This window comes from Astyanax mexicanus, chromosome 1, assembly GCF_023375975.1.
Source record: "Astyanax mexicanus isolate ESR-SI-001 chromosome 1, AstMex3_surface, whole genome shotgun sequence".
NCBI lineage: Eukaryota > Metazoa > Chordata > Actinopteri > Characiformes > Acestrorhamphidae > Astyanax > Astyanax mexicanus.
The window spans coordinates 132,488,692-132,503,732 of record NC_064408.1 but is presented as its reverse complement, the minus strand read 5'-3'; the positions used below and the strand labels follow the sequence as shown (position 1 = coordinate 132,503,732).

General features: G+C 40.0%; 1 protein-coding gene across 1 annotated transcript; it reads right to left on the bottom strand.

The window, feature by feature from the left end:
• Positions 1-8,424: 8,424 nt before the first annotated feature.
• On the bottom strand, positions 8,425-14,757 carry LOC125784891 (protein NLRC3-like). The gene is made up of 3 exons (XM_049469037.1): positions 14,093-14,757; positions 12,045-12,110; positions 8,425-10,187 (listed from the first exon to the last, which is right to left on the bottom strand). The coding sequence occupies exons 2-3, from the start codon at positions 12,085-12,087 to the stop codon at positions 8,425-8,427; spliced, it is 1,806 nt and encodes a 601-aa protein (XP_049324994.1). The 5' UTR covers positions 12,088-12,110; positions 14,093-14,757.
• Positions 14,758-15,041: the final 284 nt, after the last annotated feature.

Below are 15,041 nucleotides of genomic sequence, written 5' to 3'. Positions count from 1 at the left end.
GCATGAATTTGGTTTTATTCGCATTTAAAACCAACATGAGTTCATATAGAGCAGTCTGTAGAGTGTTAAAAGAACATTGAAGTTTTTCTATTGCAGCATGTGCAGAATCTGCTGAGCAGTATAAGATTGAAGCATCTGCATAAAGGTGTAATTTGCAGTTTAAGGTAGAGGCAGCAAGATCATTGATAAAAATATTAAATAAAACAGGACCCAGGATTGAGCCCCTGGGGCACTCCATTTGTTATGGGCTGTAGGTCTGATTTATGTTTACCAATAGACGCACATTGCTTCCTGCCAGAAAGGTAATCCTGGGCCCACAGAGTTGCATTATTGCTAAAACCAATTTTATGTAAAGAACCTAATAGTAGATCATGATCAACAGTATCAAAAGCTTTAGTGAAATCAATAAAAATGGCAGCACAGTACTTCTTCTTGTCTAGGGCCATGTATAGATCATTTAAAACCAGAGTGGTTGCAGAGAGGGTACTATGTCTTTCTCTAAATCCAGATTGATAGTTATACAGGATAGAGTTTTACTAGAGGAAAGACTTGAGCTGGTTATTCACTATGGATTCTAAAATGTTAGATAAACAACACAGTTTTGAGATTGATCTGTAATTATTTAGATCTGCCGCGTCTCCTCCTTTATGCAGAGGAATAACATGAGCTGTTTTCCAGATACTGGGAATTCTGCAAGATAAAATAGAAATATTAAAAATGTATGTAATATGTTCTACAATAACTGGGGTTGCGAGACGCAGAAGGTAGGGTTCCAGACCGTCCTCATCTATTGTTTTCCGAGGATTAAGAGAGGAAAGGGCGTTAGCTACTATGTATGGAGAGCAGGTCTGGAGGGAGAAGATTTTCTGGGAAGCAGTAGTAGTGATGACAGGCTGATTTACAGGCAGGTTTGAGTCAGTGTTAATAAATATCTAAACCAGCTGCAGCAAAGTGTCCATTAAAAGCTTGGCACAGTTCTTGCTGGTCAGAGATCAAATTACTATTGACTAGAATTTTTGTTGAGAAATCTTGTGGATTAGAGGAGCTAGTAATTTGGTTGAGGAAATAATCTGATTTGGCTTTTCTAATTGCAGAGGTGCATCTGTTTCCCAATTGTCTAAAAGTAAGCCATTTTTCACCTTCCCCTGTGCTTCTGGCAATTGACCAGGCTTTATTTCTTGACTGTAGCAGTAAGGAAATTTCTCCTGAAAACCAGGGGCTAGATCTGTCTCTTATTCGCAGTTTTTTGTATGGAGCATGTTTATTCGCCACTGAAAGGAATGATTTCCTGAAATGTTCTAATGCAACATCCACATCTGTACTTTCAAATGTTAAGTGAATTTTGCTCACTGCTAAGTCAGAAAGAAAAGCTTGTTCATTTAATTTTTTTAATTTCTTCTAACCACCATCTGAGAGCCCGTTTGTATCTTTGAACTGGTTCTAATGCACCCGATCGGACAATGATCACTAAAGCCAAGGTCAAAAACTCCAGCGGCAGTAATTTTAGAAGTAGTTTTAGTAGTTTTGTTAGAAAAGATTAAATCAATCAGGGTAGATTTGGAGGGGTCTTTTAGGTTTGGTCGGGTTGAATCAGTGATCAGCTGTGAGAGGATAAGATTGCTGCAAACTTCTTTTGACTGATCGGATGCATTAGAAAACCAGTTCAAATTAAAATCACCTAGGACCAGCATTTCTGAAGATGTATAGTGTGATAAAAGCTCTGCTAACTCATCTGTTGCAGAGGGTGGAGCAGAAGGAGGCCTGTAAATCCCCATGATGACAAAGGAGTAATTCTTTCCTGGTGATACCCTTAGTGCTAAAAACTCAAAACACTTTTTCTTAGAAGTGGCCTATTATTTCAACTTTGACATTCGTTTTTATAAAAACAGCTACTCCACCCCCTCTAGATTTTCTGTCTATTCTATACAACATGAATTTTTCTAAAGCTACATCAGTGTCACTTACATGCTGCCTGAGCCAAGTTTCAGTCAGAATTAAAATATCGGGTAGGCCGTGCAGCAGCGTCCGGAGGCGAGGTGCTCCGCCATACACGGCGTGGAGCAGCTAACCTCCGTCCGTTTCGGCTTAGCCCCTAGCAGGGGCCAGGGAACCTCGTTGTGAACAGCTGCAGCAGCCGCTGTGAAGACACTGCTTTCCAGCCTGGTGTTAATCGCCTGCATCGACGCCAGCATGGAGTCCAGCAGAACCTCGTTGTCTTTAATCTGGTACAGTACAGAGATTCACCCTTCTAGCTCGGAGATCTTTTGGCTTAGCCATGAGCAGCTCTTGCACCATGCTTGTGTGTTGAGTGGAGGCATGGTAGCTACCGTCATCCTCTGTTTACCAGCCGAAAAATAAAAAAAGTATATAAAAAATAAATAATATAAAATAAAGCGCAAAGCAGCAGGATTGAGCAACAGAAGCCTCATGGTGTGTGAAGGAGAGCTGGTCGTCAACCATAACACCCAGGTTCCTAGCAACCTTTGTCGGTGAGAAAGAGAGGGAGTCGACAATTTAGTTGTAGGTGATGCTCCTTCATCCATGAGGATATGTCTGAGAGACACTGCGATATCCGTGCAGAGATTGAGTGATCTTCGGGAGCGAATGACAGGTATAGCTGGGTGTCATCAGCAAAGCAATGGTAGGAAAAGCCATGTGAGTGGATAACCTGACCAAGCGAGGCGGTGTATATTGAGAAGAAAAGGAGTCCCAGTACCAAACCCTGGGGAACCCCAGTGGATAGGGAGTGGTTTGAGGACAGCTGTCCTTGCCACGACACCTTGAACGAGCGCCCAGTGAGGTACGGTCTGAACCATGACAGCACATTGTCTGAGATCCCCATGTTTGAGAGTATAGTTAGGAGGAAGTCGTGGTTGATCGTGTCGAAGGCGGCCGAGAGGTCCAGCAGAATGAGCACTGAGGACTGGCCTGCAGCTCTGGCAGTTTTCAATGCTTCAGTCACAGACAACAGAGCCGTCTCGGTAGAGTGTCCTTTTATAAAACCAGATTGGTTCTGGTCCAGGAGGTCATTCTGGGTGAGGAAGCCAGAGACCTGATTTAAAACTACTCTTTCTAATGTTTTAGAGAGAAAAAGTAGTAGTGAGACCGGTCTGTAGTTACCAACCTGGGCGGGGTTGAGAAAAGGCTTTTTAATCAGTGGTGTCACATGTGCTTGTTTAAAAGCAGTCGGGAATACACCAGAAGTTAAGGAGGCATTGATCATGTGAGTGATAGCCGGAATGATTGCAGGTGCAATGTTTTGCAGTAGGTTTGAAGGAATCGGGTCAAGTGGACACGTAGTATGATGGATACATGTTAGGAGAGCCAGTGTCTTGTTCTCAGTGAGAGGAGTAAATAAAGGGGAAAGTGATGCCTTCGGTACAGGGATACCGGGTAGCAGAGCATGTAGTAGGACTGCTACATGTTGGATCAGTAAACTGGTTGCTGATGGCTGTCACTTTCCCAGTAAAGAATAAGGCAAGTGTTTCAGCAGTAAGGCATGTAGCTGGAGGAGGAGGAGGAGGGTTGAGTAGTGATTTAAATGTAGCAAATAGTTTCCGGGAGTCTGTGAGAGAGCAGAATTTATTGTGATAAAATTCAGCTTTAGCAGTAGTGAGGTTGGCTGAAAAAGAAGCCAGGAGCAGTTGGTAGTTTTTTAGGTCTGCATGATTTTGCTTTTTTTGCCATTTTCTTTCGGCAGCTCGGAGTTTGGAGCGTAGTTCCCTAAATGTGTGTCATTTTTAAGCCATGGCTGCGGTTTGTTTGAGCTAATGGCTCGAGATGTAAGACGATAGAGGTTGTCCAAACAGGAGCTTAGTGTGGAGCAGAGAGTATCAGTGGCATCATTTACATTGAATGATGAACATGAGCCTGGTGGAGGCATATTGTCAGTCACCAGCGAGGAGTATTGGTCTGCTGGGAGATCTCGAAGATTTCGGCGGAACGAGACCATAGTAGGAGTAGCTGTGGGTTTTTTCGAAATACGAAGATTGAGTTGCATGAAGTAGTGATCCGAGAGCTGCAAAGGAGTGACAGTTAAAGAGTTGGTGTTAAAGTTACGAGTGAAGATCAGGTCTAGATGTTTGCCAGCTTTATGTGTTGGAGGGCTGGGGACCTGCTCCAGATCGAAAGACTGCATGAGGGATAAGAAGTCTGTGAAGCTGGTACTGTCATGGTGGATGTTCATATCCCCTAGAATGAGCATGGGATAATCTTGCTCAGGGATAGAAGACTGTAGCATGTCGAGTTCATGTGTGAACTCGCCCATTTGTCCAGGAGGACGGTAGATAACAATAATGGCAAGTTTTGCTGGAGTATTAACCAGTGTGGCATGATACTCAAATGAATTGTATGTGTTTGCAGGTAGTAGTGGAGTATGTTTTAAGCCATTAGCGATTAATAGGCCCGTTCCACCTCCTCGTACTGAGAGACGAGAAGTATGGGAGAAGGAATAATTATTTGAAAAAGCCGCTGGAGTAGCAGTGTTTTCTGGTTTAATCCAAGTTTCAGTCAGGGCCAGCAGTTGTAATGATAGATGATTTGAATGAGAGGCGATAAAATCTGCTTTATTAACAGCCGACTGGCAGTTCCATAGCCCAACAGAGAATGAGGTAGTAGTGGGCGTGGTTTGCTTTAGTGGACGCAGGTTAGTATGATCCTGGCGCCTGTGTGTGTTTTTCACCTTCTGTGCGTACCGGAGATAACAGGAATGTCATGGGAGCACATTTTAAGAGGCAGTAGAACAGGCTGCCTTGTCGGTGACCTTGCTCAGTGGACTCGCGCAGGTAGACTCGCAGGTCTTTACCCGCGTTGGTCTTCACACGAGGAGGTCTTCACACAACAGCTGACGCCTTGGCCTCGGCGAGTGTGAGTGATGAAATAGGACTCTATATTGCACACAGCTGCGTGCGATATAGGAAATCAGTGCCATCAGACTGTCTTTTAAAGCCGTGAGTAACGCCCCCGCGGTCCGCAAACAGAGAATGTGTGAATGAAGGGGGTTGCAACGCGCCGCTCTAACGAAACTCGCCAAACTGGTACAGCATAGCTGAAGTGTAAGTGAAGTAAAAGAGCAGTCTGGTGTAGCTTGAGTTCCCTGATCGCCCTGTTAGTATGCCCTGACCTTATTTAGGAAATCAGCGCCACCAGTCTTTTAAAGCCGTGAGTAACGCTCCTGAGGTCCGCAGACAGTGAATGTGTGAATGCTATGCCCCGCTCTAACGAAACTCGCCCAACCTTTTCCGAAAAGCACGCTAAAAGCATGTTTGCTGTTGCTGGTACAGCGTGCATAAATTGCAAAAGAAAAAAATATCTTGATCCGGAAATTGAAGTATTATTAAATTAAATCCACTCAGATCGACACATTTTATTTTCCAGTTTTCACAGTGGCATTTTTGGCTCGGAAAAGAAAAGATTTTGGCAGCAACTGACACGTGCTGTAAATGCAGTGTCCTCTGTTACTAAAACAGTCCAGGATCAAGAGAAAATGGTTCGATGTGAAACTCATATGTATCAGCAGACATTGCAAGGCACTTTCTCAGACAGGAAGTCCTCTATCCTCAAGCCTATCTGTTGCAGATAAACGAACTGTCTGCATTATTGGGGAAAACTTGTGGTCAATTATTATTTCTGGTGGCAATCTGCTGCTGGACGTACTCCCAGATAACGACAAAAATATTCTAGATCAGTACTGTGTTCATGTTTATTATTACTAAAATATTAACTGAGAGAATGTAGCTCATTCTAACATTCAAACAGCTGATCACTCTTCCTTAATCTCTAAATGACCCTCACTCTACCCAACATCTGCAGCTGGACCTTCTTTCTCTCATGCACACTCTGAACAAATCTGACTTTTTCTTCATACCTGAGTGTCTCCAGTGAGCAGTGTGGATCCTCCAGTCTGGCAGAAAGCAGCTTCTCTCCTGACTCTCCTGGGTGGTTGTAGGTCAGATCCAGCTCTTTCAGGTGGGAGGGGTTTGAACTGAGAGCTGAAGCCAGAGAAGAACAGCCTTTTTCTGTGATCATACACCCAGATAATCTAGAGAGAAAGAAAATTAGAGTAAGTTATTAACAGAGAGAGAAAGAGTGACATTGGCAGACTGAGAGATATGAGTAATACGAATAAAACTATAATAGCTGAATCTCTAAGAAAAATAGCATCTTAATGTAAAAAATACATCCAAAAAACTATAATTAAAATAAAAAAGTAATTATTACATTTCCATTGATAAATCACACGTTCAAATGTATTTAATGTCTTACATACTCTACTCTCTAGGAACACAGATTATCATGTCATGAAACCCACACCATACCAGTATGCACCTCTTACACTTTGAAAACAGAAGTGTTATTGATGGAGTACAGGATCATTGTAATAATCTGGTTTGAGTTCTTCTCACTCTTTATTCTAAAATAGTTTCATTGTTGCCTGTGCATTATAATATTGTAATCAATGTAAAAAGCAAAGTTTTCTCTAAGGACAGTCGCCTTAAAAATAAATAAACTCTTCAGTTTAAATACATTAAATTGCCACAGGAAACCCTTTCTTGTCTTATAAATGCAGCTGCTGGTTATTAACTGGCTACTGATTACTACATAATTACGCACTGACCTTAGTACATATTACATGTGTGTTCAGATGATTCATTTAGGAAGTAAGTAAATACAGATATGCAAGTGAACCAGACAGACAATAACTGTTTATAAACACAGTCACTTTAAAACGCACAGAGATATTTATCTTGTACTGCTCGATTCACATTATCATCATTAACTTGCACTCTGGACTTCAAGTTGCTGCTACCTGTCTACTCTCCCTATTTTTTATTGTTTATTGTGTCCTTTTATTTTATTATCTTATTTTATCTATATTTAACTATTTTAACAACTGGTCTCGGGTGTAAACTGTATCATGAGATCACAATTTCGTTCCACCTCATGTACCACATGTGATGCGAATGACAATAAAGTCTCCTTGAATCCTTGAATCACTAAAAGGAATGAAGTGGAACTCACCCTGTTCTAGACTGAACTGGAAAGTGCTGTTGTAGAAACATGAATAAAATTATGATTTTAAAAAAGTGTTAAAGGAATTAAATAAACAATTGTCAGATTTTTAAGGTCAGAGTGACAAATTCTAAATATTCTAAATATACCGAATGAATGTAAATTGAATCTAAATGCGACTATTTACATTTGCATACATTCTTTTTCCAAAAGATTCTAATTATTGTGTACATAAGTGAAAAAAAAAACTTTGTATCCAACAAAAAGTTCACTTTTAATTGGTTGGTGTAATCTGACCTTCACTAGAAGCTTCATCCGCTCTGTTTGCTGTGAATAAACATATCTTCATATTTATTATTTTAAAATGAACCAACTGACCTGAGAGTCTGCAGTTTACAGTGTGAACTCTTCAGTCCAGCAGAGAGCAGCTCCACTCCTGAATCCTGCAGGTCATTGTTACTGAGGTCAAGTTCTATCAGGAAGGAGTTTTCCAGTTCTAGCACTGATTTCAGACTTTCACATGACCTTACTCCAAGATCACATGAATCTAGTCTGCAAGACAAGGAGCAACTGATTTTATAATAAACTCAGTGGGGAAGGTCTGCATAAAACAGAATTACATCGTGAAATACAGTGTTTTTATGAAGACTGGTCTTTATTTATTTATCTGCTTAAATCAAAAGATATTGAAAGTTTATTCTGCTTCTGTAAGCAATTATTATTAGTTTGCCATATTTAATACAGTGACTAAGTTAATTTAATATTTATTTAATAAAAGTGTAAGAGAAATAAGATTTACAACTATAAAATCATATTAATGCTTCCGGAACATATAGGATACAGTACTCAGGATAGAGTACTAATATGTGGTTGGATTTTATATTGTGGTTTGCTTACACTTCCACTTACAGTCCTGACTTTGACTTTATTTACTGATCAGTAACTTTGATAATAAAAAACTTCTTTGTAACTGTACTTATTAGCATATGAGCTCAACATATTAGTCATCCTCTTGGGAAATTTCCAATTAGTCAATTTAATTATCAGTGCAAATGTTTATACTATCGCGACTATTACTACCACTACCTTTGTATATTATTTATTGTATTTGTAGGATAGTGTACCTAGTTTATAAGATTTTAAAACTTAAAACAATCATTTCCACATATATTGCGGTCATGTCCTATGCATCAATACTTCCTGAGTTAAAATGAACAGTGTGAAGGGTAAAAATGTATCCCTTGTCAGCGAGATCCCTCTGGGGATGTCAGATTTAATATAATTTTTATTATACTTTGTATATCTGGTGTAGTATATTTTTATTCTAAAAATGCTTAAACATAATGATATGGAGAGAGATCATACTAACTAGTATTATTAAGCTTCTTAATAATATCATAATATTTCTTTAACTCACAGAGCTCTCTCTGTGATTTTCACCACAGGCAGTAATCTCCTCAGTCCTTCTTCTGACGCTCTGTATTTCTTCAGTTCAAACTTCTCCTGAGTCTCCTCTGACATCATCAGCACAAAGATCAGAGCTGACCACTGTGTAGATGAGAGTTCCTGTTTTGAGAGAGTTCCTGAGTTCAGGAAGTTCTGGATTTCAGCTGTGAGTGAGTTGTCCTTCAGTTCACTCAGGCAGTGGAGGAGATTCAGGCTTCTTTCAGAGTGCATTTCCTCTTTAAGTTTCTCCTTAATGTAGATAGCTGTGTTGCTAACGCTCTCTGCTTTAATCTTCAGGTTTGGCAGAAGTTCGGTCAGAACCTTCTGACTGTCCTCCACAGAGAGGCCGAGGAGGAAGCGGAGGAAAAGGTCCAGGTGTCCATTTTCACTCTGCAAAGCTCTGTCCACTGCACTCTTATGGAGATCTGTTATCTTCTTATTAATCCACAAAAGTTTGTTGAAAACTTTCTTTTTGAAAACATTCTTCTTCTTATTGCAGTGGGAGTGATGCACATATACAGCCGCAAGGCTTTCCTGAACACTCAGATGCACAAAGCTGAAAATGTTTCTCTCAGAAATTCCCTTCTGCTGGCTGAAAATCTGTGTACACACTCCTGAGAACACTGTACCATCAGTAACATCAATCCCACATTCCTTAAGATTATCCTCATAGAAGTTCAGCTCTCCACTCTCAAGATTAGTCAAGGCCAGTTCACCGAGCTTCAGAATGATGCGCTCAGGGTCAGTCTTCTGACTGTATTTCTCCTTCATCAGGTTTTTCTGCTGCAGTAGGAAACTCATGTACATTTCTGTCAGGGTTGTGGGGATGTTCTTCTCACTCTCTTTATCCATCAGTGGCTGAAGTACAGTGGCAGAGATCCAGCAGAAGACTGGGATTTGACACATGATGTAGAGACTCTTTAACTTCTTTATGTGGGAAATTATTTTCTCTGCTACATCCTCTGTTTTGCAGTATTTGGTGAAGTACTCTTTCTTCTGTTCATCGTTAAATCCTCGTACTTCTGTCACCAGATTGATGTATTTCTGGGGAATCAGATGCGCTGCTGCTGGTCGACAAGTTACCCAGACTAGAGAAAAGGAAAGCAAATTTCTGTTGATGAGATTTGTGATCAGTGAGCCCACTGTACTCTTCTCATTCACATCTTTTACTTCCTCTCCATCTTTAAACTCCAGTGGGTAACGATACTCATCCAGCCCATCAAAAATAAACAGCACTTTACCATCTTCCTCTGGAAGAGACTTCAGTGCAGGCTTTGAGGAGAAAAAGCAGTTATTCAGTAGTCCAATCAAACTGAACTCCTTCTCTTTCTTCAGATTTAGTTCACGGAAGGGTAGAGGGAAAATGTACTGAATGTCCTGGTTCTCCTTTCCTTCTGCCCAGTCCAGTATGAATTTGTTGACGGACACAGTTTTTCCGACTCCTGCAATTCCCATTGTCATCACTTTTCTGTTCCGTCGACCTGTACCCGGCTGGACTTTAAAAATATCACAGCATTTTATACACTCTTCCTCACTGCCAGCTTTATTGGGAGACATCTCTATTTGCATCACTTCATGCTCATTAATGACTCCTCCACTTTTATTCTGCACTATAACGAGATCAGTGTAGATATCTTCCAGGAACTCCTGATGACCTGTCTGTGAGCTCTCAATTACATGCTCATAGTTCAATTTCAGAGTGTCCTTCAACTTGATGCAGTGTTGTTCATCTTTTGACAGAGAAGAGAAAGTGCTTTTAATCAGTTTTTATTTTACATTAGTAAACAAACAATTTGAAGAAAAAAAATTGAAATGTAAAAAACACTGATGTCAGTATCAATTGTTTCTCAATAACATCTCAACTAAAAGACAATGTTCTGAAATACATTATAATACTGTAAGTCTTCAAAATTATGAGCACCCTTGAGCACCTGTATTTACACATTTTGTAATGTAAAGCTCATTTAAAGCTATTCAAACATAAAAACAATTCTTATGCACACTGTTTAATTCTTAATCTGTTTATCATGACAGGATAAAAAACTTTAAACCTGTAATGTAGCCTGAGCAATAAATATAATACCTTAATGCAGGATGTTTTACAATTGCAGATGAATATAAGTATAAATCAAAATAATCATTTGGTATATGCAGTCTCTTTGTGCCACATTGTTCAACATTTCCTCATAAATTACCACCAGGGGCATGCTATCTTGTCAAAGCATGCTCACATAGTGTCGAGTTATAGGTAAAGATTTTGTATTTATTATTTGAATGGTAATTTACATTTTGTAGTACACAACAAATACACACACACACATAATAACAATAAACTTAGATCGTATAATGCAGCAGAGGAAAACAGAATTACCATGAGAAATATTTCGGCTGAATATTTTCAATTGCCGTACATTCAGTGCCTTCAGATGTGAAAGAGTATCAGACTTAAGAGTATTTTCAACATGTTATACTGTACGTTTGGCACAATTTTTTTTTTTTAACAACAGTGTTCTGAGCCAGAGGAGAAAATACGTGTTTTTTTCCTCCATCTTCTCCCTCAGTTTCACTTTCACTATTCACCTAGCTTGTTATCTGTGGAAACTGCCAGCAATTGTTGATATGAGATTGCTATACTGTTCACTCAAAAATGAAAAATATACAACAAAATTCCAATATTAATATTATACCAGAACACAGAGTTACAGAACTACCAGCAGTAAAAAAAGTTCAGTAAAGTGAGCTAGGGTTAGGCATATAAGCCTAAAAACACAATACCAGCCAAGCAGTAGTGGTCACCAGCACACTATCTACACCTTTTACCAGGCAGCTACATAGCTCAAATTTTTATCAGCAGAAAATCTGCAAACAATCTCAAATGAAACGTCTTATAACTAAGAAGTCTCACCTCCATCTGCTCGTCCCATTGCCTGATCAGATTAAAGAGTAAAGAGTAAAGATTTGGGCTAAACACACACTCATATGCAAATCATCTGAATTCAATTTCCAAGCCTCATAAATTATGATTTGTACTAATATTTGAAAACATGGGCCCCTCTCAACAATTTTCTAAATGAATTAAACAATGAAAGAAAGTAACTTATGCCCAAATGTCAGTGGAAGTTCTACAAAGCTGCCTTCACATTTCACAATTTTAGGCCCAATTCGTTTTAGGAAATTGGGTAAATTGTTTTGTGGACAGATAAAGAAAAACTAAAACTTTTATTCCACAACCAGCAAAAAAATCGAAATAAAGATTAAACTACAACCTGGAATGATACAGGCTGAGATTTTTGCAAAACGCCCAAACATTGGTTTTATAATGTAAATGCATATTTTTGTATTTTTATGTTATGAAAAAGAGATTAAGGTTTAATACAATCAAAATTATATTATTAAAATGTGGCTAATCTTTTGCATGTAACGGTAATTCACAAACTGCATTACACCCCAAATGCAAAGTGAAAGTGTATATCACTATAGAGACTCAGTATATTGGGAAGACCACAGTGTTAATTGCTAATGTTTCATGGTCATTGGTAATGTTCATGTATTAACACAGAATAACTGCGATTATTTAATGAGTTTACCTGCAGTCAGTGTAGTATAAGAGGCTGCTGAACTCTCACTCATTACCTGTCCTCCACCTGCTGCACCTGAGAGAGAGCACAGCAGTACAGAATAAGAAACAATATCAGATAATTCAAGCACTAAAACACTGAACTGAGCTCTATTCTTTATTACTAAAATAGAAACAGGACAACCTACTCTACTCGCTCTCAGACTCCGGCTGCTGATGGAGAAGCAGCATGACCTACTGTACTCTCTCTCTCTCAGACTCCGGCTGCTGATGGAGAAGCAGAATGACCTACTGTACTCTCTCTCTCTCTCAGACTCCGGCTGCTGATGGAGAAGCAGCATGACCTACTGTACTCTCTCTCTCTCAGACTCTGGCTGCTGATGTAGAAACAGCATTAGGTACTGTGCTCTCTCTCTCTCTCAGACTCTGGCTGCTGATGGAGAAACAGCATTAGGTACTGTGCTCTCTCTCTCTCTCTCTCTCTCTCTCTCTCTCTCTCAGACTCTGGCTGCTGATGGAGAAGCAGCATGACCTACTGTACTCTCTCTCTCTCTCTCTCTCAGACTCCGGCTGCTGATGTAGAAACAGCATTAGGTACTGTACTCTCTCTCTCTCTCAGACTCTGGCTGCTGATGTAGAAACAGCATTAGGTACTGTGCTCTCTCTCTCTCAGACTCTGGCTGCTGATGTAGAAACAGCATTAGGTACTGTACTCTCTCTCTCTCTCAGACTCTGGCTGCTGATGGAGAAACAGCATTAGGTACTGTGCTCTCTCTCTCTCAGACTCTGGCTGCTGATGGAGAAACAGCATTAGGTACTGTGCTCTCTCTCTCTCAGACTCTGGCTGCTGATGTAGAAACAGCATTAGGTACTGTACTCTCTCTCTCTCTCAGACTCCGGCTGCTGATGTAGAAACAGCATTAGGTACTGTGCTCTCTCTCTCTCTCTCTCTCTCTCTCAGACTCTGGCTGCTGATGGAGAAACAGCATTAGGTACTGTGCTCTCTCTCTCTCTCTCAGACTCTGGCTGCTGATGGAGAAACAGCATTAGGTACTGTGCTCTCTCTCTCTCTCTCAGACTCTGGCTGCTGATGGAGAAACAGCATTAGGTACTGTGCTCTCTCTCTCTCTCTCAGACTCTGGCTGCTGATGGAGAAACAGCATTAGGTACTGTGCTCTCTCTCTCTCTCTCTCTCTCTCTCAGACTCTGGCTGCTGATGGAGAAGCTGCATGTCTTAGATTAATAATGCATATTAATTTGTCCCTCAGGCCATAAGACTGTTCAACTCCTCTCAGCACAGCAAACTGAAGACTCTGTGACACTTTTTCATTCTGGCAACTCTGGCCACACCATGGACACACCCCCAGCTATGGACACATTCTCAGACTTGCTGATGCCTAGAACACTATTTTTATAGTTCTACCCTATTTTGCACTAGTAGTTCATTCATCTACTGTTTACATATCTTTTGCACTGCTGAATTTAAATAATTATATAACTATATTTCCACTTTGTGTATGGCTGATATCAGTTATCCTCACTTTATGCACATCAACTGGTGTTCACTGTCTATTGTGTTCAACTGCACTACCTCCATTCGACATTACACACACACACACTAAAGACTGACTTTAAAGAGAAAAGGGTGTTAAATCTAATATAGTTTAAACTTTCTTTAACACACTTTCATTTTTGTGTTACTGAATGGAACCAGTTCATCAGTGTTACTCAGTTTATCTAGCAGTGGTTTTAATGTAATGGCTGATAGGTGTATGTGTGTGGTCTTGTATTAATAAAGTCTTGGTATTACTCTGAAATGAGTAAAGTTAAGAGTTAAATTAGTTCTGTCTCTCTACAGTAGTGCATGTGTTTAAGGGTTCATATGCTTTGCATCTTTATGATAATTCTATTTTTTTATCACACAGTTCTTAATAAAACTGTGACCTCAGTGTGATAAAATTATACAGAAACAAAAAATGGCATTTGTGTACAATCAGTGTCTGATAAAGACAGTTAAGTTTTTTTTTTATCTTTTCTTCTTTTTTATTTTTCATTTACCTTCATGCCTAGATTCAGCTACAGAGTGAAAATGAACTGAGCCATGAAACACATTTCCATGTAGAACAGGTGCAATGACATTCCCTCCAGTCTGAGCTGTGAGGTTCTGGACCAGTTCACTGGGAGCTGTGGGGTTCTGGGTTGTGGTGGTCTGGATCAGTTCACTGGGAGCTGTGGGGTTCTGGGTTGTGGTGTTCTGGACCAGTTCACTGGGAGCTGTGGGGTTCTGGGTTGTGGTGTTCTGGACCAGTTCACTGGGAGCTGTGGGGTTCTGGGTTGTGGTGTTCTGGACCAGTTCACTGGGAGCTGTGGGGTTCTGGGTTGTGGTGTTCTGGACAGGACTGGTTTGATCTGTGTTCACATGACAGCAAAAGTCTGAGTTCCAAGTGTATCAAAATTCTCACAGTCAAAACTCAGAATCAACCAAAGGTGGAGTAGTAGCCAAAGGCAGAACTTATGTAAAAGTACTGTTACTTCAAAATAATCTTTATTTAAGTAAAAGTAAAACTGCTCATTTGAATTATCACCTCAGTAAAAGTAAGAAAATATTGATTAACAAAACGATTCAAGTAGTGAGTTTCTTTTCTTTCCCAAAGAGATTTATATGATGTATTTGCTGGCTACTAGTTATCAAAACGATGAGTCGATATATTTATCAGTAAGATTATTTTGTTAAATAACTGAATAATTGTCAGTCCTGACTTTGTCAGCCTGCCTATTCAGGACAATTGTCCCCCCCAAAGACTACATTTCCCAGCAATCTCAGCCCATGGACTACAATGACTCGGCTGAACACGTGACTCTGCAGCGTTCAGCCTTTCTCACATTCTGATTACACATTTCCCACACCTGTTTGCACCTGTATAAATAGCCCTCTGTTCCCTTTGTTCCTCGCCGAGTATTAACTAGTTTTCTAGCTCTGTTATGACGCGTTTTCCTGACTTTCTTG

Coding starts and splice junctions, on each gene's coding strand:
- LOC125784891 (XM_049469037.1), bottom strand. CDS start 12,087: ATGAGTGAGAGTTCAGCAGCCTCTTATACTACACTGACTGCAG. Junction 10,188..12,044: donor TTATACTACACTGACTGCAG/GTAAACTCATTA, acceptor CTCTGTCAAAAG/ATGAACAACACTGCATCAAG.